Source organism: Mytilus edulis, chromosome 9 (genome assembly GCF_963676685.1).
Source record: "Mytilus edulis chromosome 9, xbMytEdul2.2, whole genome shotgun sequence".
Taxonomy (NCBI): Eukaryota; Metazoa; Mollusca; class Bivalvia; order Mytilida; family Mytilidae; genus Mytilus; species Mytilus edulis.
The window spans coordinates 30983291-31008204 of record NC_092352.1 but is presented as its reverse complement, the minus strand read 5'-3'; the positions used below and the strand labels follow the sequence as shown (position 1 = coordinate 31008204).

The window sequence follows — 24914 nt, the reverse complement described above, 5'->3', positions numbered from 1 at the left end:
AATGCGTTGACCGTGCGCACATGTTTAGAATCAAGCGGGAACACGCTTCATATAAAATGGACCTCGGTCAACTCATTTACAACCAAAAAAATTTACAAAAAAAACCCATTCAGTTCTTTAAAGTACTTGTGACGTATAATAACATTATACTTTTCATAGAGCTAATTTTAACGTAATTATACGTAAAGTAAAATTTCAAATATTGAATCAGATAAAATAGGAAAAATGTTAACAACATTTAATATGGGATAAAACGCATTGTTAAATAAACATGAATTATAATTCACCAACAAAAATAAAACAAACAATTATATAACAGGAAGCTAAAATTTCACTCCTTACCTTTCCGTAGACACGTGAATTTTTGAATCATAATAAAATAAAGACGTAGAAAACTATTGGTCGAAATATGAAGGATATATTCAGATACTAGTATATATATACATGCATTTGATAGTATTTATTTAACTGTAAGATAATATATCCTGTTTAATACTTTTTCTTTACATCAGAATAACTGGAATGATGCACACAAACTGGAGAGCTTGTAAGGTAAAACATATAGCATTTGAAAATCAAAATAACATTTCATAAATATTCAATGATTTTAATGGTACATTCGTATCAATAGTAAACTTAAAGTTTCATAAACATAAATGTTGGTAAGTTGCTTCACGAGGATTAGTGTGTTCGGAGTATTTCTCGTAAATCACAAAACAAGTAAAACAAATTGGAACGCTATCGGTACTTTGTGTCTATTATTTTAATGTTAGTGTTCAACTGATTTTTTACAGATATATGTAGTTCGTATGTTGTGTTTTTACAACGATTACGCCTTACATATGCATATATGAGATTCAAGCACTCGCTGAAAAGTGGATTCTTGAGTGACAGGACAATATATCTGGAAGCGAAATTAAAAATTTTGCAAGTTTTTTTTTGGACAAATGTTATTGGGAAGGTTTATATGAATTCTGATTCATATGGAGAAAAAAAATCGACCAGTAAAGCATGTGCGCAATTAATTAACAATAGACAGATGTCTACAATATGCCGAAGTTGGTTTTGAACTGTGCGTAACTTAGTTTTCTCATCGTAAATTTCTCATTTTCTTTTATTATTTTGTATTAAGGGAAGTATTGGACATTAAACAAAAAATGAGTTTTTCTATTTAACCATATTGATAATATAAAATGTGTTTCTAGAATTGCAGAAAAATGTTAAAATGACCATCTTCAAGCAGAATATTTTGTAAAAAATCCCTTTCTTCTTAGGAATTCACAAGGGCTAAGCTAATTTCATAAATTAAAGAAAACATTTTGATGGATATCTCTAAACAATCTTCTCTTAACAACTATTGAGAATAAAAAATAGAATGACATTACCTATATTGTCTTCTTGTCACATACATATTAAAGGAAAATGACATTACATTCTTGAACAATTACATATTTAAAAAAAAAACTATGAACCTTTTACATTGAATGCATTTTTACATCGATATGACCGTGATGGCATTTCGATGTATTGCTATCGCCTAGATTTGCACACGAAACTTTCGTTTTGGGTTTGTAACCGATCTATAAACATGATAAATACACGAATATTAACTAGTGTAAACTAACATCCCTTATCGTTTGTTGTAAATACAATGTACATCTCTTCAATGAATACTGATTAAGATATTTTTGTTTAGAACATAAAGAAATAATATGAAAATGTTTTGTCGTAAGATTTATATATATATATATAACTTAACTGTGTTTTATTACTGATCTATTTTTACAGTTTATACATTATGTATCGGTATTGTTAAAACTTTTGACACTGAGGAAGGCCATTTGTTGAGCCGAAATATTTGTCAACACGATTTAATAACAACATTTTCGTATAATAACATCTTATATCAGTACCGTTGTGCAAATTTTTAGATTGATATAATTTTTTCCTTATCTGCATAGTATCGTCTATTCTAGACGGCCCGGTACATAGTAAATTTGCTGGTTGGTCCTTTTTATAGACTTCTATTTATATATACAGATTAGCATCCTGTAATAACACTTAAGAGATGAATAGATTAAAGAGATGAATAGATTATCATTTCTGTACACAAAAAGGATACTTCGTGTATTGTATCAGAGTATCCTTGTTTAATTCCTACGAGAAGGTAACGCCTCCCGAAACGAAAGCGTATTATGTTATAAGCTAGAGTTTGAGGAGGGGATAAGGGTTCTACGCAATGCTAGGCGGCGTTGTCGTAGAAGTTAGAAATAAGAAGTACAGGTTCAAGCCCCCGCTGAGGAGGAAGTTACGAATCAAATCTACTCTAACATCGTTTGGTTGATTTTCTAGGCACTTAATATATATATAAATACCGTTTCGATCCCTAACATCACTGAAGAGACATTTATTGTCGAAACCGGAACCTGTGTACAAATCTTTTGCACCCCATGTTTGTGGTATAACATCTTTGCAGCAAGTTTATTGTTTTCTGTTTAGTATTGAATTAGTATTAAGATAATGTTACATCTTGTGATCAATTTATTTGGCAATCGCCAATGGCAATCAGCAGGGTTTAAGAATATCAGTTGTTCGACCTGTTAGTCAAATGCGTTTTGTTAAAATATACTTTTTCACTTTTTCGGTCTTTTGGAAAATGTTGTTTGTGCTGTATTTATATATTGCCCTTTATAGTCAATTTTTATATATATATAAGTAAAAATCATTTCTAATATCTATGCACGCGTACCGAAAAATTATGTTAAAGCATGCGGAAAAATATCTCAAGAACGTTTTGCGACAATATCGACAAGGACCGATAACTCTGTTATTGTTTTTGCGGGAAAATATGAATGCCTACTAATATCCAATCTTTTAGAAAAATCGAATTTTTACAGAAGAGTGTCCACCATGCACTTGCACTGCACTATTATTAGAATAGTAAAATAGATATTAATATATACAAATGGATGAAACATATATATATGTAACTTTTATATTAATATAATATATAACAACAGTCAGTTTATACTGAATCGTATCATTACAATATAAAAGTTATTACGGTGCGAATGAATTTTCTGTCATTTATTCATCATCCACGCACGAACTTGTCTCAGAAAAAAAATATATATTTGTACATTAACCTCAGCTTCAGGTATATAGGTGTGATCTTTTCCTGTGACAAGTGCTGTTGACCATCCACAAGAACTTGTAGTCATCTGATGTTCAGTACTTCAGTACTTTGATTAAATGTTTACTGAGTTACTATTAATGCATGTAGTTTATAGTGCAAGAGAGACATATATTTTGAATTATTTCCCCAAGTTTTACAACAGCATATTTTGATTAGCATATATTGGTATTTTATTCACATATGATGGTAAAGATTAAGCTCATCTCTTCTGAGGTTTTACGGACGCCATCATGATTGGCTCTACTGTCATAAAATACCTGTCATAGAATAACCAAGGACATTGTCAACCTGGCGAGGCTATAATTCCTCTTGTTCTCTTTGTCTATGCAATTTCTAAATTTGATTTGACGTCTCACTAGAAGCATTATGCTGTTAAAGCAATGAGTGCCATTAGTTACACATGAACCGCATACTCTTCTGGAGAATTCGAGGTTCTTCGCTGGTTTTAGACTGGTAACGAACTTTCTCAGTTTTTAATAATTTTATATGCAGTGGGCTTTGTCTTTTTTATTTTCATCATTTTGTTGTCTGCGTTTAGTGGAATTGGTTTTGATGGCTGCATTCTCCATAATTATCTACGGTTGTTCTCTGTTGTTTGATCATACATTGAATAAACATGTCCAAAGTTACCACGTTTTATCTGTGCAGTGTCATTTAATTCACTATTAGGTTTGATATTTATGGTTTTCCATATATTTTATAAGATAATTTTCTGGAAATAACTTGTTTCCGTAAATTGTTATAGTATGTAATCAACAAAAGATGTTTATGCATTTTTAAGGATTGGTCAGACTTAAATATCCCATTGACAACTACTAGCGACGAAGCCAGTAAACAGTTCGATGCTGTGTTAACTCAGGTAAGATATAGGGGTCACTCATATAATAAATGCTATATTTGTATCTATACTTCATTCGAATTATATCTTCTAAATAAAGGCAACAGTAGAGTACCGCTGTTCAAACTCATAAATCCATGGAGAAAAAACAAAATCGGGGTAACAAACTAAAACTGAGGGAAACGCATTAAATATAAGAGGAGAACAACGACACAACACTACAATGTAACACACACAGAAACGGACCAAGCATCAGACAAAATCCCACGAGAATAACAAATATAACATCAAAACCAAATACATGAATTTGGGATCTATACAAGTACCGTGACACATCTTATCGCAATTACACTAAAAAATAAGAGAAAACAAACGACGCAACGTTAAAATGTAACACACACAGAAACGAACTATAATATAACAATGGCCATATTCCTGACTTGGTACAGGACATTTTTAAAGGAAACGTTTGGTACCTTATCTTCTTGAAAATTAAAGGTTCGACTAGAATTTATCCCAAACTTATCTAATGACCTCATGTCGATGTTCACTAGATATTAGTCACACAGATATCTATATTTTAATCTTTGAATTTTGTTTTACAGCTTTTACACTTCAAACATTTCAAAAAAATTACAAAACTTGCAAAAAAACTGCTGAAATAGCTATTTTAGATTGTTATTTATATTTCGACATTGCCATATGCTAATTGACATATTCATGAGGTCAACGTACTAGGATACGGAAACAGAGCTTTTGGGTAGGAGGAATTTGATTGGCATTTGCCGCGAGACACTCGTAAGGGTTCTAGTAGTGCAAGTAATATATTACCGCAACATTTGAAACATGGTCTATTATATATTATTATTTAGTATGTCGGATGGTACGAAGAAGACTCAGTAGGCGGCATCGATAATAGTATTAATAAAATGATTGAGGCAGACCCAGATTTCGGTAAATATTTATTAACTTAAAGTTAATAATCAACAATGATAAAATTGATTCAAATGGTAGAATTTGGTGAATATTTCCAAGTTAAGTAGAGTACAAGCGAACGCAAAAACAGCAACAAATGCATACAACGTGTCACACAAAACAAAAACTAAAACAAACAAAAAAAGCAGTAATGATGATAACAGAATCATATGTAATAGAAATAAAAAAACAAACTTGTTATTTATATTCTAGCATGTACACGGCCGACACTCGGCTAACCGAGAGATAGTCGGTTAATCTATATTGAGTATGCGGCTATATCGGCGGTTGGTCTGTTAATCGGGTTGGTTATACGTCTGTTAAGAGTAAAACGCACAATTTTAATATTAAAATCTATTTAATATACAGATTTTAGGTACATTATAAGAATCAAATCAAAAAAAGAAAAGTGTCTGACAAAATGATATATATCATAGAACATTTTCCAACTGTAAAAACATTTCATAGTCTGCGCAGTTTTCAGTAAAACTAAAAGGCGTCGCGCAAGTATGTAGTATTTATGCTTATACGCATAGCAATTTTTGTAATGAAAGGCGAAACAAACAATTTTAGATATCATTTAAAGGACACAAAATCGTACTTTGGTTCTAAAATATAAATTGAAATTAGTAAATATTTCATGATTGTAATATAACGTCAGTAATACCACGTTTTAGTGAACATTATGGGAATAAAGTCTGTTAATGGGTTGGACAATTGAAATTGTGTCAGTTAAGAGTTATTTAGCCATGACAATAGTTGTGCTACCTTTATATTTTCCCTTTGAAAAAGTTAAGAATGAGATGCTCTTGAGTAAAAAAAAATGACAATACGCTGCAACAGTATCCTTCTAGTAAGAACATTTTTATTTTGACTTCCTTTGCATTTTATTAAGGAGTGTGTCACTTCAATATATGGATATGGATTGCCTGCTGGAATATGCATGAATCTATTATTAACGTTTTCTTCAGCCTTAATTTTTGTGTCTGTTCAAAGTAGCACGTTCTCAAATCCGCCCGAAAGTGTCTTTCTAATACAACACAGGGTACATATAACGTGTTGTCGTTCTCATATGCACATGATATTTGTCACTGGACGTTAAACTCTAAATCGTCAACATCATTCGATTGGTTCTTTTCTTCTATTACTGAATCATCTGTTGTTTACAAATCAGTCTAAAGAAGTAAATGGAAAGGAGCGAATGCAGCTACATTTGGTTATCTTAAGTTTTAATTCATTTTACTCCGTTTAGTTCCTTTCTACATAAGTGCAGAGGAGAACTGCAGTTGTCTGCATGTAAACTTTTAGCATTTATTACCAATATGAGTACATAGCAATCCGTTACTGTTTCAACACCCAGGGAAGTTTCATGTCTTTATTCTCAAACAGTTATTATTTTTTTCTATCTTTTTTTTATTAATGCATCACTTCCTACTGTCCTTATCTATTATTCTATATATTCTGTGTTTCCATCCAGATTCTCGTGTATACAATGAGGGTCCGGATTGGGGGTGTTGTTTATTTCTATATTCTTTAAATTGTCTGTTACTTTTCTCTACATTTTATTTGATCTTACTCATTATTATTTCTTTATTCTTTATATATTCTAGCATCCCAATATATTTTACTTACTGATGTTTAGTTACTGTAACATTACGACGTTTATCTCTGATTTATATACTGGTTAATACCAATTTAGATACAAATAAGTGTCATTTATGACAACCTAAACAGAATCCACATGATATATGCGACCATTCTTGGATGAAATCAATATTATCAGATTATTACATGGCATTTTTCATATCGGATGTATTATCAGCCCTAGGTTCAATATCAGCCCAAGAGCCGCATGGCTCGAGGGCTGATATTGACCGAGGGCTGATAATACATGCGATATGAAAAATGACATGTTATGATCTTTTTACCATATGCTTCAACAGTAAAGAAAAATAACAGATTCATATAATGATCCTTTTAGAAAAGAAGTTCAAAGAGTGAAAAGTTCAGGGACGTCGGACCCAAATTTTGGTACATTCGATATGAGTCTTTCTAACATATGCCTCAACAGAGAAAAAAAAAACCATTTTAACATGGACGAATCGATAAAAAAAATAATTCAACAATATACATAATGAACATTGTTTGGAAAAGTCAACCTTTTTTAAAATAACTTTCTAAATTATGTTTGAAACTTTAAAAAAATGCATTTATTAAATTTTTTTTTTTTTTTTTTTTTTTTTTTTTATATTATTTTACACAATATATTTTCCAGTATCCAAATAATTGTTTTGTACACTACTTTGTAATGTTTTTCACTGAAAACGTAGTATTGAGGTGTATTTTCCGGAATTTGCCGAGTATCACCGGAATGCCATGTGATAACGTTACGGAAAGGCATGTGATAACAATCGAAGCATGTGATAAACTTTTCATATCAGCCCGCTAAGCACTAATTGGAAAAAATATGAAATATACGTTAATTTAATGCTATTATCATACGGTAAAATTCATATGTTATTTAGTCTAAGTATATGATAAGTATAGATTATAACATGCCCTTTTCTATATTAGCCCTGGTATCATCCCGAGACTCCCATATCGGACTCGAGGCTTTAGCCGAGGGCCGATATGGATCGAGGGATGATACCAGGGCAAATATGGAAAAACATGTTATAATCTTTAAGCTATTTATCACATATTTGTTGCAGAAAAGCGTGAAAAAGAGTTCAATTATAACAATTTAATGAAACAAAACAGGTAAATCTTAAAAATGTATCCGTATCCATAACAAATATGTGATAAGATATAAATAACACATAGCTGAGAGGGTGATAGAGCAGATTGGGTCCCGAGAAAACATTGTCAACCGCGGCGAAGCGAAGCCAAGGTTGACAATGTTTTTTCGAGGGATACCGATCTGCTCTATCACCCTCTCAGCTATGTGATATTTGATTTATTATAATGAATGTCCTATCATCATTTTCTTTAACAGATGAGTTTTATTATAAAGTATTTTCTATGTAGTCACGTACTTGACAGCGTAACGGGTATTTGAAAAATCATCAGAAGTGAAGTAAATAGACAATAGTAGTGCATTGACTTGACATATAAACGATACAAGGATTAGGCCCGAAACGAGAAAAAAGCTCTGCTATCAAGAAAAAAAATATTTTCAATTTTGTTATTGTTATTTATTTTATTTAAATTTTGGGTAAACACCCCTTTCAAAAGGCCTCATATCTGGCTGAGAAATATACACCACAATGAACATGATGAAATGTACATCACCAGTTGAAACCCATCGATGGTGAACGAATGCGTTTAATATCAACAATAAGCATAACACACAATGATTTATAGGTTTTAAAGTAAAAATATTAACAAGTGAAATACGTTTTTCCAACAATTGTAAAAGAAATAAGTTTGAGTCGTTCCACGCTTCGTTGTATAGTAAATTAGAACTTTAAGCATTGTCTATAAAATAACTTGATGTAGATTCAATTCATTGTCGTTTAAATGCCGATTTTTGATTGGTCTAGCCGAAAGGGTGACATTCCAAAAAAATTGTCACCCGCTCAGCCATGTGATAGAGTAAATTAAAACCTTCGTATTAGGCAATCAAAATATGGCATTTTAACATGATGTGTAATAATACTTTAATATTACTCTTTTTTATATCAGTTTTCAATATTCATGGCCTAAATTCATTGTTCATGTCAGTGTTTCCGTATATATTATGTTTCATTGCTCATGTGTTGTTTCCGTATATTTTAGCCACTCGTCTTGAGCCTACCCATTTTATCCGATAACACCCCATACAGCAATAAAATTATACTTTTATTGCCATTCGTAACTCTTAACAGACCAATTAACAGACCGGGTTTTATACATCCGACCCATTAACAGACCAGGTTTTAAATAAAGATTGATTTATGTCACCAAAATACAGATTTTTGTGTAGATTTTTCACACAATGATATCAATTTGGTTGACAAACATAATGCCTGTCTTTGTTCGATGTTCAAAATATTGCATGCGTGTAAATTCAACCAACGTGTCTTTTTGTGTACATTTTGTGTGTGTAAAATGTGTATAAATTTATTGATGAGTAACACGCCTTTTCATTTTATAGATCGTACATCGAAGCTAGAAAAATAATAATTACACCACTGGATTCGGTACATTGAATTGTTTTGTTAGACATGAATAATTTATATGATAATCATATATTTAAAAAGTTATACAATGAAACATGCAGAATTTCCAATGATTTCCTCGATAACACCTGATTAACAGACTTTAGCCAACCCGATTAACAGACCCACCGCCGATATAGCCACATACTCAATATAGATTAACCGACCAATCTCTCGGTTAGCCGAGTGTCGGCCGTGATGTATACACAAAATTAGTATAATAATAGTAAAAGTAGGAGAACAATGCGAATCTTGTATTTTTACAATAACCATATTTTACAAAATGCCATTGACTCATCACTAAACTTATACTAACATGTGCAGTACACGACTTGGGAGTAAATGGACCAAAAGACGTCTTTACAATTGTATGCAAATTATCCGCCATTACCAAAAAATCAAACAGGTTCTTGTAAGCTTTGACATCATAATTCAAAACATTTGACGTCACAACTAAAAAGTGATTGTTGTTTGATTTCAGAAGGTTATTCAGAGGTGAAACAAGGTCATTCGGAGGCAAAATACAGCTAAATGCCAAAAGTGAAAATACGTTTATTCAACTTCTGCTGCGTAGTCATTTGTTTTAAGATTTGGAATTAAACACCAATACATCAATCTAAAAATTTGCAACTATTCCAGAAATGGACATTAAATAATATCAATCGAATAATATACGACAATTCTAATATCTAAATATTCAACATTTTTCGGATTCTGCTTGTAGTTTTAGGTCATGTAATGAAGAACGGATTAGAACTATCTAGCCTGTGTAAAAACATTTACGCTAATGAAGAATTAAGAGAAAATATAATATGCATGGTTGACAAAGCTACAAAACAACATATAACCACAAGAGAGAAGAAGCATGTTTCAGCAGTTAATCTCTGGGCAGAAGGGTAATTACCTTTCTTGCGTTAAAACTGTACTAAGAAGACTATTTCAATGTTTTCATATTAAATTTGAAGCTAACAGTTTAAATTCATAATACAAATGCATTGAACGTACAATGAAGTAAAGAATTTGTAAAGAAATATCACAATCTAAATCTCATATAAACAATACTAGTAATTGATGAAGTTATTTTATTGCTTTGTTATTACTTTAAATTAAGGTTTGTCTCCGCTCATTAAGTAAAAAGTGAAAAAATCTGACCAAAGTTGGTGATACTTAACAAAATACATATATGTTAACAATCAGAAAAATAATAATCAAAATCAAGAGAAAAAGAAAACATTAACAAAACTAACATGGAGGTATAGTGACCACGTGATAGTCACGATGTTTTTATATTTCAGTGAACTGAAAAAAGCATGTGAGGTATGGGAAGACATATTAATAGAACACCCTACAGATATGCTGGCTGTAAAGTTTGCTCATGATTGTTATTACTGTTTATCACATCATCATCAAATGAGAGATTCCATCGCACGTATTCTACCATTCTGGAACCGATCTATGCCTCTTTATGGGTAGGACATAGATTCGTATTATTAATTTATATCTTTTTCAATCTATACTTCACCCACTTTACTTGTATACATTAATTTGTAAAGAAAATGGTTTTGGTTTGAATGTTTGTGATGAATGTAAATCATAAGAAGAATATTCATGTACAGATAGGGAGAATGTTGTAGTCCAATATGTTTAGTTTTCGAAGTGTAAAAAGAACTATTATTTTGTTTAAATTAACCAAAATTGGGTATTCCATGAGATTACATAAAAATAAAAGTATTTTCGAACATAAGATTTTTTCAGGAAACTAGAGGATATCATTTGACTTTATTTTGTCTAATAATATTTTAGTACAGAGTGCTTGATCAAAAATGTTAAATTCACCAATAAGAAATATACATCTAAAATACAATATTTCTTTTTTGATAATGAAAACACTACTATTAAAAAAAATATATATTAAGTTTATCAAAAGTATACAATACTTAAACAATCTTTGCTCGTCTTTGATTTAATTGAAATGGTGCATATTGGTTACAGTAAAAATATGTTAAATGATTATAGAAACGTACAGTTAGCATTCATGGTCATATATTTTGCCTAAAAAAATACTATTCACAAAAAAATCAAATGTATGTAATCAAGAATTACATTGCTATAGTCATTCAAATATTTGCAGAGTTTATTTTATATATATAATATTTTAATAGATACCTATTAGGAATGCATGCATTTGGACTTGAGGAAACGTGTTTGTATAATGAAGCAAAGAAACAAGCCGAAAGGGTAATTAGATACTTGAATATTATCACACCTAATGATAAAACACCCTTTATTAAGCAATTCATAATGAATAAGTTACTCTTTTCCTTTGATTATAACTTTTATTCATATTAAGTGAAGTTAAGCATCGTGTTATCTGCTGTTGCAGGTTTTGTTCATTTCTAAAACGACTGAAATCTGACACTCCTCATGTTCTACGATCACCATCATGCAGGAACTGGATGACCTATACAATATGTCTTAATCTCAAACCACCAACTTACCAATTGTTTTACTCCTGTTGTGATATTTTTAACAAAGTATGGATTTGAAATGCCAACGACGCATGTATGGAAGACGCTAAACTTGTCGACGCTACATAGTTTCCCTGATAAGAGTTTATGTGATTATTTTAAGTTTTTTCTCTGGGTCAAGATAGTCTTCGATTTATTTACGAGTTTTCAACATCAGTTAACTACTGTCGCATCTTTCTATTCATTTGCAAAATGCAGATGTTTTCGTTTTTTCAATGATTATTCTACTTTAAGGCGCTAGAAATAAACAGACATGATGCATGGGCTACTCATGCTATGGCCCATGTGTACGAGATGACAGGAACATATGATGAAGGCATTAAATTCATGTCCAGGACAGAAAATGATTGGAAGGTAAATATAAAGAACCCCCAAAAAAAACCAAAGTTATAATTTCGACTTTGGTTCGCCGATCAAACGAAATAATTTTTGTGGAGTATTTAATTTATTATCATGAAATCGAATAGTCGATTAAAGAGAATTAAATGATTATCGAATAATCTATCAGAAAATAAAACCGATAATTTACAAAAATACATGTTATTATTAGGAATAATATCAAGTTCTATAGTTTCTGCGGTTAACTTTCTCCCCTACTATGCAACATGTGGAGCAGGGATAACATGCATTCTCCAAAGCAATGTGAGATCATCGTGATTGTTTGGTTTGGTTCATATTACCCAATCCTAATTTGCTTACTGTATAGTGTTTTGAAGGCTGTTGTCTGTACTTTTGTTCATCTGTTAGGTCAATAGTTCGGTTTAAAATAATCAAATGTAAAATAGCAGACTCACCAGCTCTTTGTACATCATCAATACACCTTCAATTGATTGTTGACCCAGGTGTTAACCAGTGTCATATATCCATACATTATTATAACAGACGCATCAAGCTTAATCAAACTTAATTAATTTTACTCGTTTTGACAGATTATATATAAGTTCGTAATTGATCATTTAAAGTTAGGAGTCAAATCCAACATGATAAGGTCAATACAGTTTAGGGAGTTAAATTCGGGTACATCTGGAACCAAACACAGTCATGTCATTTGGTACAAATACATATAAGATTCATGTGTGTTCCTAACATATTAATTCTCTCTACAGATTTGTGGAATGACTTCATGTCACAATTATTGGCACTATGGTCTTTTCTACATAGAAAAGGTAAGTAAACTTTTCATATATATTAGCTAGGTCCACACTGCCGATCAGACCAACTCGATCAAGCTCGATCAAGACAAATTAAGCGATCGGGAGACTCGTCTGTCTGAATCGACAACAATGTTCGAGGTGGTCTACCTTGGTCGTCATCGATCTGACTTTCTACCTGAGAGTTTTTGACATGTCAAAAACATTCGAGTAAGGATCGAGAAGCCAGTTACTCGAGAAGAGATCGTGAATACGTCGAGTAGCGATCGAATTGATCGGAAAAGGATCGTGAATAGATCTAGTTTGGTCGGATTACAAATAGTTTACCGATCAGTACTCGATCATTTCGATCTATGCTCGACTAATACCCGATCATTTCCCGATCAACGATAACCTGTACGATCAACTCGACCAATACCCGATCTCTACGTGACCACATTCGACCACTCTTCGATCTCTACTCGGCCATACACGAGTATACATGACCGCTACACGATTCTCTAGACATGTGTGCTTCTGCAAAAAGATATTGTCACTATTTATTTATAGCTGTACACCAACTCCTCCATGTACAGTACGCGTCTGTACTTTTGCAAGGAGGTGTAAGATTTCAAAAATAGAGAACACAGATACCAAAGGAATAATCAAACATAAAGGTCAAACCGACACAGCCATTGCGAAAAACGAAAGCCGACAAGTAAATTCTGCATTTTATCCCCAGAGGATTTTTCAAAATATGAAAGAACTTGTGCATTAAAATTCATTATTAGACAGCTGATGACTAATTTAGTCTTCAAAGTTAGTTTTTAAGAACATCAATATTATATTTTAGCTGTTTAACGGGCTATTTTTGTTTGACTGTCCGTATTTTCCATATGTCCACAAATGTTTTTAGTATAAAAATAAGAAGATGTGATATAATCACCAATGAGACAACTCTCCACAGGATATCAAATGACACAGAAATTAACAACTGGGTCAATATCTTTAATTGTTTTTACATAGTTATAGGCGGTAATGGTAACGTTTTTTCCTGTACCTCAGTCCATATCGTAAACTTGGATATGTATGATAGCTGTGACATTTTCACATATGTAGTTAAATTTTCGGGGTACGAAGTGAGATAACTTTTCCCGTAAATAAGCATACCCCGAACATCCTTTCGTGATGCGGCTCCTTGTGGTAAACAAATCCCTTTTTAACACAAGAAGTTTTTCGAAAATTTATATACTTTGAGCACATTAATAGCTCCATAGTTTTTACACATTTATTCTATGTTCCTCTACTTTCCTAATCACCACAAATGGTTAAGCTCAGTCATTTGTAAAAAATAGAAACATGTCCAATATCACTACACAGAGATTTTTTGTTTACACATGACTTTTGAGTTCCTCATTTCGAGGCGCATTAGGGATCTTGACCCAACTATATGTCACCGTAACGATCGAATGTTTATAAACACTTTTTTCATACACTTTTTGATACGATTTTATTAAAAAAAAATGAGACGAACAACAAATGGTTTTTATTTGCCCCTTTTTGCAATATTATTAGTAAAAAGGCAGGTTATTACCATGGATACACCTAAAATATATATTTTGAACCATTCAACTACTGAGTATCAGATTTATAGAAAATACTGATTACATCCAATGCACATTTATGACAAACAGTACACTTAATTTGTAAGAAAGCAAGGAAAGGGGGATTGTAATATTTTTGTATATTGCTATCTAACATCAGTACTTATCCAGTGACAAATCTCATTTTGAAGAAAAGAGCAGTAAAACTCCTTTAACAAATCAGCGTCCTTCTCCACTTTCAAGAAGTTTTTATACCCATTGGGGTCCTCTTTGTTCAGCTCCTGCAAGTCTCTCATACTTTTGATTTTGCCATTTGACTTTCCGTTTTAAATTATCCTCGGAGTTCAGTATTTTTGTGATTACTATTTATACTGCATACACAGTGGTCGCCTTGTCAGCCACTGCATCATCTAGATTTTTCGGCACCCTTGGCTGTCTATCCCGTTTTGTTTGTTTTCTACGCTCTCTTCAAGCTCCGTCACAGCTATTAACCTGTCTATCTGAGCCTTAACTACCTTGCCAAACTATCCAACTGCTTTATTTCCATGCAGATATTTTAAATGTAAAATTTTACTCAGACCTTCTGTGTATTACTGAAGCTAACCAAATAAACGGGGAATGTGTCCACTGGACACAGATAATGCCCCAACTTGCATATAACGTTATGAAGAGTCATTACTCAAGAATAGTAAAAGTTACACCACCCAAATTCGCACTTGATCTGTGTTTTATGGTATTGCGTTTAATAAAACTTGGTTGAGGCAAAATAAAATTATTGTTGGGACGTATGTATTACCAATGTTATTTCAACTGATCGGGCGGAGCTTACGTTTTAATTTGCATTAGGACAGTCTATTTGAAGATGTGTATGATAAGGATGATTGCGGTTATATTATTGTTGATTTCTAATCACCTATCAGTGTCATTGAAGGAATTTACAAAAGAATGACAGGACACTTCATTGATGAGTTTATCCTAAAACACCTATATATAGATGGACTGATTTATTATGAGCGAACCGGTTAAACCCCGCCCAGTCAAGTGAAATAAATCGAGTAATATACGTACTCAAGGACGGACAAGGGTAATTAATGACTCCTCCGTTGCAACGAGTGATATAAAAAGAACAGATGTTTTTATACTGAAATTAAATACTAAACCGACCAATGCCCGACTATCCCTACGACCCCTATACGATCAAGTCGATCTAGTCTGGCCGAGATCAGGCTGAGATCGAGTATAGTTTATTTGGTCTAGCTAGTCGAGTAAAGATCGTGTAGAGATCGTGAATTGGTCGGAATTATCGAATATGCATTCAATTAGTGGTCGGGTGTACAGTCTGATAGCAGTCGGGTAGAAGTCGTAAACAGGACCGATCAAGAATTTGGTCCCGCTTGGTCGTGGAAATTTGAACAATCGGGATCATCGAGTTGATCTGATCGGCAGTGTGAACCTAGCTTTACCAATGTTATTTCAACTGATCGGGCGGAGCTTATGTTTTAATTTGCATAAGGACAGTCTATTTGAAGATGTGTGTGATAAGGATGATTGCCGTTATAATTATTACTGATTTCTAATCACCTACTATCAGTGTCATCAAAGGAATTTACAAAACAACGACTGGACACTTCATTGATGAGTTTATCCTAAAACACCTATCTATTGATGGACTAGTGTATTGTGAGCGAATCCGTTAAACTCCGCCCAGTCAAGTGAGATACATAGAGTAATACCAGGATTGCAATTTTGAACTTCAAACGCGCATTTCGTATACCGAAGACTCACCAGTGGCCTCGAATAAAAAAATACAAAAGGTAAAACAAAGTACGATGTTGAAGAGCATTGTGAAACCAAAAATCTATAAGGTTTAATCAAATGCCACAAAGGAAAATCCTTTTTACTTAAAATTCAGAAATTTGTAAACGGTTCAGTTATAATCATGACCATATTAACAGTTCATGTGAGGTTTCAGGTGGTAAAAACAAGAATCTGAAAACCTTCAACCATTTCAACTGCTTCCAATAGAAAAAGTCGTTATTAACGAAACTTAGAAACATTGTATTATATCTGTAAAAGCAACAAACCATAAAAACACGAAGTTTTAGCTTGAAATGTTTATCATTAATATTGAATCTACAAAATGTCCTAGATAGAAGCAACTAAACCATAAATTTTACACTAGTAATTCAAATTTTGATCTGAAACGGTCGTTTTGATCCGAACAGCTCAATTAAGATTTATATAATCACTATGTAGTTACTATTTATCTGTACATTTGGTTGTGACTTGGATGGAGAGTTGTGTCATTGGCACTCATACCACATATTATATCGATATCAATATCATACAATAGTTATCAAAGGAACCAGGATAATATTTTAATACGCCAAACGCGCGTTTCGTCTACATAAGACTCATCAGTGACGCTCATATCAAAATATTTATTAAGCCAAACTAGTATAAAAATTGACTAAAAAACTACTGAATAGTAATGAATTTACTGCAGGCAAATTGTATGAACGGCACTAAAAAATCTGCAGCCGAATTGTACGCACAGTACTTAATTAACCACGGTGATAAGACTAAAAGCTGACCGCAAGTCTAAAAGAAGATTTACTCATTTTATATTTAGCTTTTTCATTTGACGTTAAGATAAAAATGATCGTTTCGGTCTCAAATTATTTCAATAGTATTCGTTTAAACTGTTATTAAAGGACATTGCCCAAACAGTGGTTGTAGATAACTACTGCTCATCTGTTGTGGACGTAGAACCACTCCATAATGAAAATAACCCTTTATAAATATCAGGAACGCTCAAAACAAACAAATTGAAAGTCTGTGATGTGTAACTACTTAAATATTTTATTGCAAATAAAGAAAAACTGCGTCTAACGTACCAAATTTATAACATAGTATTATTGAATAATACGATTAAAAGAGCCCTAATACTACCAAAACGGCATGTGTCATACTGGTGACGTCGTCCTGGTCATATAAATCACATGAACTATATTGCTTTTCGGCCCGGTCCAATATTTCCAATACGGACTGGCAATGAATTCTGAATTACATTTAAACATATATTGTGCATGTAATTCAGGATTCATTGCCAGTTCGTATTGGAAATATTGGCCCTATATGATATTCCCGTGCTTGCAAGTCCTATCATGATTTCTTGATAGAGTGTTGCTGCTCACAAGGAAGCTATTAAACCAAGAATTCCAAATGGTGAAGTTTTTTTACGGACGCCATCACGAATTGGTTGACCGTTATGGAATAACCGTTTCACAAATGATATCGGATATGTTCCTTACGTCGTAACTACAGTCCCCTTGCCTTTCATGAATGTGACCTACCGAATTATACTATTTACCGGATTTGTCATCACATAAGCAACACGACGGGTGCCATATGTAAAGCAGGATCTTCTTACCCTTCCGGTAATCCTAGATCATCCCTAGTTTTTGGTGGGGTTTGTGTTGATTGTTCTTTAGTTTTCTATGTTTTGGCATGTGTACTATTGTTTGTCTGTTTGTCTTTTTCTTTTTTAGCCATGGCATTGTCAGTTTATTTTCGATTTATGAGTTTGACTGTCCCTTCGGTATCTTTCGTCCCTCTTTCACATCATTGCCAGTCCGTATTGGAAATATTGGCCCTATATTCATATTTGGTGTATGTAATACAGCATTCAGGACAAGTCTGTATTGAAAAAGTTGGATTATTTAATAAAAATGTTATAAACTGGCTGTTTCTGTATTGGCACTGGTACAGAACCAGCCAGTTAATAACACTATATTATTGGTATTTCATTCTCGTGCACTTGGTCAGTACAGCTAATCGTGCACTGCTAGTCCCCCCCCCCCAAAAAAAAAAAGAATTATCAACTTCATGTCCGTAATCAGTACTTCGGTAATGACATGATTTTTAACAAACCTTTTGATTCGTAAATTCTCCTTTGATCAATTTAGACTTTTTTCATCTCTGGCAAAGGCAACTTTTTTTTCATGTTTTTTTTTGGTCATATGTGCTACATCATTCAAATATTCATATACTATTTTGAGAATGACGACATGCAACAATGCTTTTATCTGACCGTACATTATCATTTAAAATGCTACATATTAAGCATATAACGTTTGTATTTTCAGGGAGAATTTGGTGAAGCACTTGGACTCTTTGAAAAAGAGGTAATGGAAATTTACAGAATTGAACTTTTGTTATATTTTGTTTAACATTTTAAAAGTTCCACCTGTGTTACATAGTGCATATAATAAACTAAAGGCTAAACATGAACCCAATGAGACGTGTTAAAGCATTTCAGTGACAATTGCATGTAGAAAAGAAAGTATAAAAATCATAGAAATAAGAATATAGGAATGAAAAAAGAGGAAAATAAATTTGTAAATAAACACAAATGTTCCTTATTAGATAGCAAAAAACTTATAAAAGTCTATATGTTATGAAAAATTATGGTCCAACATGCTACCGATACAATTTGCTTGGCAGTGCACAAGGTCAAGTTTTATTTCTCCCAGTACACGCCAAATTTCTTTTTAATAATTAATTGGTATCGTTTGTCTTAGTGTTAGTTGTTTTGTGCATCATGCAGATATGTTGAATCAGCCATTTCTTATTATACCGTTTGTTCTTTCGTTTTGCCGTTACAACACTATATGCAAGGGGGATGATTAACACTCACATACGTATTAAAACCAGCCATATCCTCTTTGTAATAGTCCCATGTCAGGTGCTGACAATTTAATGGTTGTCTTTTTTTTTTATTGTTTTTAATTGTTGTGCATTATGAATAATTGGGAACCTTAATAGTTCATTGATGAAGGTCATATATTTGTTGACTTCTGGTTGCTTACATTCACGACATTTTGGAGTATTTGTCTTTTCACATTTTTATATAAGTGACTACATTATCATGACTATGTGCTAAGCTCTTAATCAACACAGCTTAGACAAATTGTGAATACATTAGAAATAAATCTCTTTTTTGGTACACATTCTGTGTTTTATAGTAGAACTTCAAGATTACGCAAATGATGACTTTAAAAACTTAACTTTAGTCTTTTTAAGAATACTATACTGAATACTAAATTATGGATAAAAATTTGTTTTTAGATTGGAAGAAGAGCGTTCAAATCAAAATCAACCTCGGAGATTGCTAATTCCGTATCATACTTATACAGACTAAGACTTGAAGGTATAAATACATAAAATAAATTGAGTATTCGAAGCGAAACGTGAAAATTACTCGTAAAACGGTCCATTTCTTAAACATTAAAAGGTTGGTGAAATGTTTCATACTGTGAAGTTCAACACCAATTTTCTAACCAGTAACGATATGTTTTATTCGATTTTCAAACATTTTATGCAATATTAGTGATATTTTTGTTTTAGATATTCACACATTATGCAGCATTAAATGCTTACATGTTTTATTCAAATGAAAGGTTGTCATCTGTACGTTTTGGTCATTATAAAGTTATTTCTTTCATAACTTGATAACGAAGGAGTATTTTTTATTCATTTATCTATAACTATCCACTAGGTGTACCTGTAATTGAGAAATTCAAAGACGTCAATTCACTTTGTGCTTTTCATTACGACGATCATGCACTTGGATTTCTTGATACCTGTTATATGATGGCATGTCTTGGGGCAAACGACAGAGATTCAGCAAAAAGGCTAACTGATTCTATTAGAGAGTTTTTAAGGTAACGATCTATTTAGATTACTAATCAAATTAAGGACTTCGTCAAAAAGCTTCACTTAATTACATATATTTCTTTCCATTTGACAAATACCTTATTAAAACACGAAATATTGTATCAAACGAAAAGCTTTTGGTGAAGGTATAGTCGTGTACAGATTTTTGTCTTCTTTCGTCAAAACGTCGTTGTACGCTGACTAGCACCTAACAAAGTATTTGGTAATATAACGGTGGACTCTTTAAAGCTGGAAAGCCAACTTGTTTTTAAAGGATAGTATCAAAACTGAATGACGGTTTTCTCTAACCAAACCTGAAACGAGATCCATTATAAAAAAGTAACTGTATTTTTTATATAACAATTTAAACATATATGACCGTGTACCCATATAAGAAACAATCGATAATTTCAGGTGTCAGACATACAAGTTACGATTACAGCTTTTACTTCGTTAAATGCATAAGCTTTGATGATCGAGTTAATTCAAGAGAAACATGTCATACGTTTGTCAATCGATACCATATATGTTTTATAACCATGTCTAGATTTTAACTACTTCTTTTAAATTCAAATTATTGTATGGTGTGTTTGATACAGCTCGTGTGTATAAGTTGTCATTAAACTTGCTATTTCAAAATCATTGTATTATTGTAGTATATCTACATTCTTGTGAAAAGAGAGGCGATTAATATCAAAGCCGTGTTAAAAAAAAGTAATCTTTATGGTTTCCTTTCTTTGAAACTTGTTTTACTTTCCTACAATGCTACCAGTATCTGTCTTAGGATTTTGTGTTGTTAAAATCATATTTATAATAAACTACTGAATCCTAAAAATATAGGTAGAGGATGTTGTATATATTTCGTAATTTGGATTTCCTTTATAACCTTTATTGTAAATTTATAATTCATCTGTATCATTACAAAGATTTTTCACCAACATATTTTAAAATAACATCCTTTTTCACAGTGATGCTAAAGGCAATACATGTACATATGAGAGTATGAAATCTGTTGGTTCAGATTTATGTGAAGCACTCATTGCATTTGAAGATGGACAGTTCGACAAGGCTGTGGATATCATTTATCCTAAACGATATCAGATCGTCAACCTAGGTGGTAGTAATGCTCAGGTAATAATTCATTTTGGATACATGAACAAATGTTGTGGTTTCTGGTTTGTCGTGGTCAACTCTGTTTCTATATATAAAGAAGATTGACAGTTATATTGGAGTAGTCAATTAAAATTAAAGCTACTAGGAAACATTCTTTCTTTTGATAACTAATTGCATTATTCATACAATGTACAAACGATTCGTCGGATAGCCTAAGGCGTTGTCTCAGTTGATCTTGAAAAAATACCAAATTTGCTTCAACTGAAAAAAACCCTCCTTTTACACTTTTGAAATCAAAATAACATAACGAATGAAAAAACAAGTATTTAAAATATACAGTTTATTTAGTGAAAATATGGTTCTGTCAGATCAAATTTGTTTCTCAAATTCAACAATTTAAATTTAAAAAAATGTATAATATTGTTTTTTTTAGAGGGAAGGTATAAATATAACTAATTTGATTGATTCCAGTATATGTTTATGGCTAATACCAAATGAATTAACAATCTTTTTTCATTGTTACTTTTGCAGAGAGATGTGATTAATTTGTTTTTGATTCAAGCTGCTTTAAAATCTGAAGAAAAGAGACACGTTAATTTAGCAAAGTATGTGTTTTGTTGATAATGAAAAAGCTTATGAACCAATGATTGTAAAAAATACAGTCCCCTTTAAGATAAAATTACAAACAAGTCTCCTTAATAGAAGCTGTCAATAGTTCCAAGTTCAGACAAGTTGTCAAAAATAGAGACAACCATTGAGATGATATCAGCTCAAATTACTTTTAGGAATAACTCTCATAAAATGGCAAGACATGATTAATAAAAATAAGCCTTATTGTCATGTGAAATCAAAGTATATTCTGACTTGAAAAAAGGTCAAAATCACAAATATACTGAACACAGGACAGTGAATTTTTCGCATTTTATATGTTTATTTAATATTTAGGCACATAAATATCATCGAGATAAATGAATGTAAGAGTAAATGACAAAGGAACATTCATAAATCCGTAGTTATAAGTCGAAACAAACTAACTTTACTTGTTACACATTGTGAAATAAAAGTAATATCACAAAAATACTGAACTCAGAGGAAAATCTAATCCGAAAGTCCATAATCACATGGCAAAATCAAATGACAAAACATATAAAAAACGAATAGACAAGAACTGTTATATTCCTGACTTGGTACTGGCATTTTCAAATTTAGAAAATGGTGGATTAAAACTAGTTTTATAAAGCTAACCCTGTCACTTTGTTGACAGTCTCATCAAATTCCGTTATATTTACAATGATGCGTGAACTAAACGGACATAATAAATAATATAGTCAAAATATGGGTACAGCAGTCATCATCGTGTAACAATTTTAAAAGGAACAATTTAACGGAACACAAAAACATCTATCTACTAACACATTCATTGATTTGCGTGTCTGACGTAAAAAAAAATATATACGACATGACTGGGATGGAGAGTTGTCTTATTTGCACTCATACCACATCTTCTTATTGATATCTACTGACAACGACATGCAATAACCCCTAGAAAAGAAAAGGAAACAAAGGTCTCAATCGTATATAAAACACCAATTAAAATAAAAAATATCAGCAATACGAACCACACCATAAACTGGAGATGATTTCAGGTGCTACGTTAAGTCTAGCAAATATTGCTGCAATTGTCAAAAAGGAGTAATCATGATAAGATGACAGTTCATTTCTTTGATAACTGAACAAGTTGATACAACCTGTACATTATAGTGCAGAAAGAGCACATATGAAACTGATGTCATTTTGATGTTACAAACAAGACATTACTCACTTGCATTGTATTGACGTAAAATGGCAATTTTACACGTAGTTTAGTGAGTAAATTAGATATCAATAAAATCCTATCGAAAAATTGGTATTTTATATATATATATATAAATATAACATACATCTTGCAGCAAACCATTCTTTTAGGTAAAGCTTTTGCAAGAAGTTTTAAATCCAAATGCAAATGTGTAAGACAAAATTCGAAAAACAATGTGTCATGAATATCTGAAGATGTTATTCGAAAAATCTTTTTGATATTCGTATTCCAGGGTTTAAAAAATATGGCTGATCAATCTTTTTCCTTTTGATCTAAAAAAAACCCAAAATATTCCGACAATAACGACTATAATTTAAAAAATATATACAAAAAGCAGTCAGATTCACAAATGATAAAAAAAACCACCATTATTATTGGTATTGGTATAAAATATGACGTTTTTATTTTTAGGATGTTGATATATGAAAGGAAAAGCCTCAAAGAGAATTCTCCCCTTACCGATCGATTAATTGCAAAACTTGTTACAGTTTAAAAGGATAAGAAATAATACAACAGAATTGAACAAGGGAATTTAACTACAATTGCCTCTATTTGCATTGACAAATCATGAACAACTAGTATGATACGATATGGGTTCTCATTTTTGAGTGAACGCGTGTTCCAATAACATTTTGTAACAGCAGGACGCTTACTCGAGTTCTAAAAAAACGATAGAAGTTAATGTGATTACCTGTCAGTAACATCAGATGTCCATGCAAAAAATAATACTCCTCCGACAAAATGAGACGGTGGAAGATCGAATACAGAGGTGGTGCGGTACTGTAAAAATGATGCAAGAATGATGATAAACTGTGTGATTCCTATTTGAAACAAAATGTCTTTCAATATTCTATTTTGAAATTAATTCAGCAATTTATGAAAATAAAATGTAGTATATCGACCATTTCTAAGAAATAAACCGTCTAGTAATCGCTATTTGTTTTATGTTCGTTCAGGCCGACAAACTTGTATCGATGTGAAACTGATATGCTAAAAAAAAATCTATGTTTTTTTCCCTCTTGTAATGTTTTATTATCATTGAGTATCAGTAAATTACTGTTACTTTAAATTAATATTTCAATCTTATTTTAATACTTAATCATTGAATGAGAGATAACGCAAGTGGCTTTAATTTCTTTTGCGGGTCTGAATTATACGCTTTGTACTTTTTGGTTTATAAACTATTCATTTGTTTTTAATCATTTAGAATTTTCAAATATTTGTCCCTTATCATTACTATTGTCGAAATATGCATCTGGAGTAGTGAGATTGGTAACGATAATGTTTTTGATCCTAAGGAGACTTATTTTGATACCGGTTAAACAATCGAATTTAAATAAAACGAAATGCTAAGTCCTATTTTAAACTTATATGTGATTGTGAACTTTTAAGATATGTATTGCTTTATTGATTATTTACGTTTGTTCCATCGTATCTCAGTCGCGTTTAAATGACTTCATTAAAAGAGGGACGAAAGATACCAAAGGGACAGTCAAACTCATTAATCTAAAACAAACTGACAACGCCATGGCTAAAATGAAAAAGACAAACAGAAAAACAATAGCACACATGACACAACAAAGAAAACTAAAGAATAAACAACACGAACCCCACCAAAAACAAGGGGTGATCTCAGGTGCTCCGGAGGGTAAGCAAATCCTGCTCCACATGTGGCACCCGTCGTGTTGCTTATGTGATTACAAATCCGGTAAATAGTCTAATTCGGTAGGTCACATTCATGAAAGGGAAGAGGATTGT

At 32.1% G+C, this 24914-nt stretch overlaps 1 protein-coding gene across 1 annotated transcript; it reads left to right on the top strand.

Moving 5' to 3' along the window:
* Positions 1 to 387: 387 nt before the first annotated feature.
* On the top strand, positions 388 to 24075 carry LOC139488082 (tetratricopeptide repeat protein 38-like). Its single transcript, XM_071273446.1, has 14 exons — positions 388 to 552; positions 3978 to 4055; positions 4907 to 4988; positions 9933 to 10104; positions 10504 to 10677; positions 11371 to 11446; positions 11971 to 12090; positions 12843 to 12902; positions 18619 to 18657; positions 19601 to 19682; positions 20031 to 20196; positions 21157 to 21319; positions 21833 to 21906; positions 23568 to 24075. The coding sequence occupies exons 1-14, from the start codon at positions 523 to 525 to the stop codon at positions 23647 to 23649; spliced, it is 1398 nt and encodes a 465-aa protein (XP_071129547.1). The 5' UTR covers positions 388 to 522; the 3' UTR covers positions 23650 to 24075.
* The last annotated feature ends 839 nt before the right edge of the window (positions 24076 to 24914 follow it).

Bases quoted from the DNA above. Each gene is read 5' to 3' on its own strand.
- LOC139488082 (XM_071273446.1), top strand. From the start codon at position 523: ATGATGCACACAAACTGGAGAGCTTGTAAG. The intron at 10,678-11,370 runs GTAGGACATAGA...ATATTTTAATAG, and splicing joins CGATCTATGCCTCTTTATGG to ATACCTATTAGGAATGCATG. The intron at 21,320-21,832 runs GTAATAATTCAT...TTACTTTTGCAG, and splicing joins TAGGTGGTAGTAATGCTCAG to AGAGATGTGATTAATTTGTT.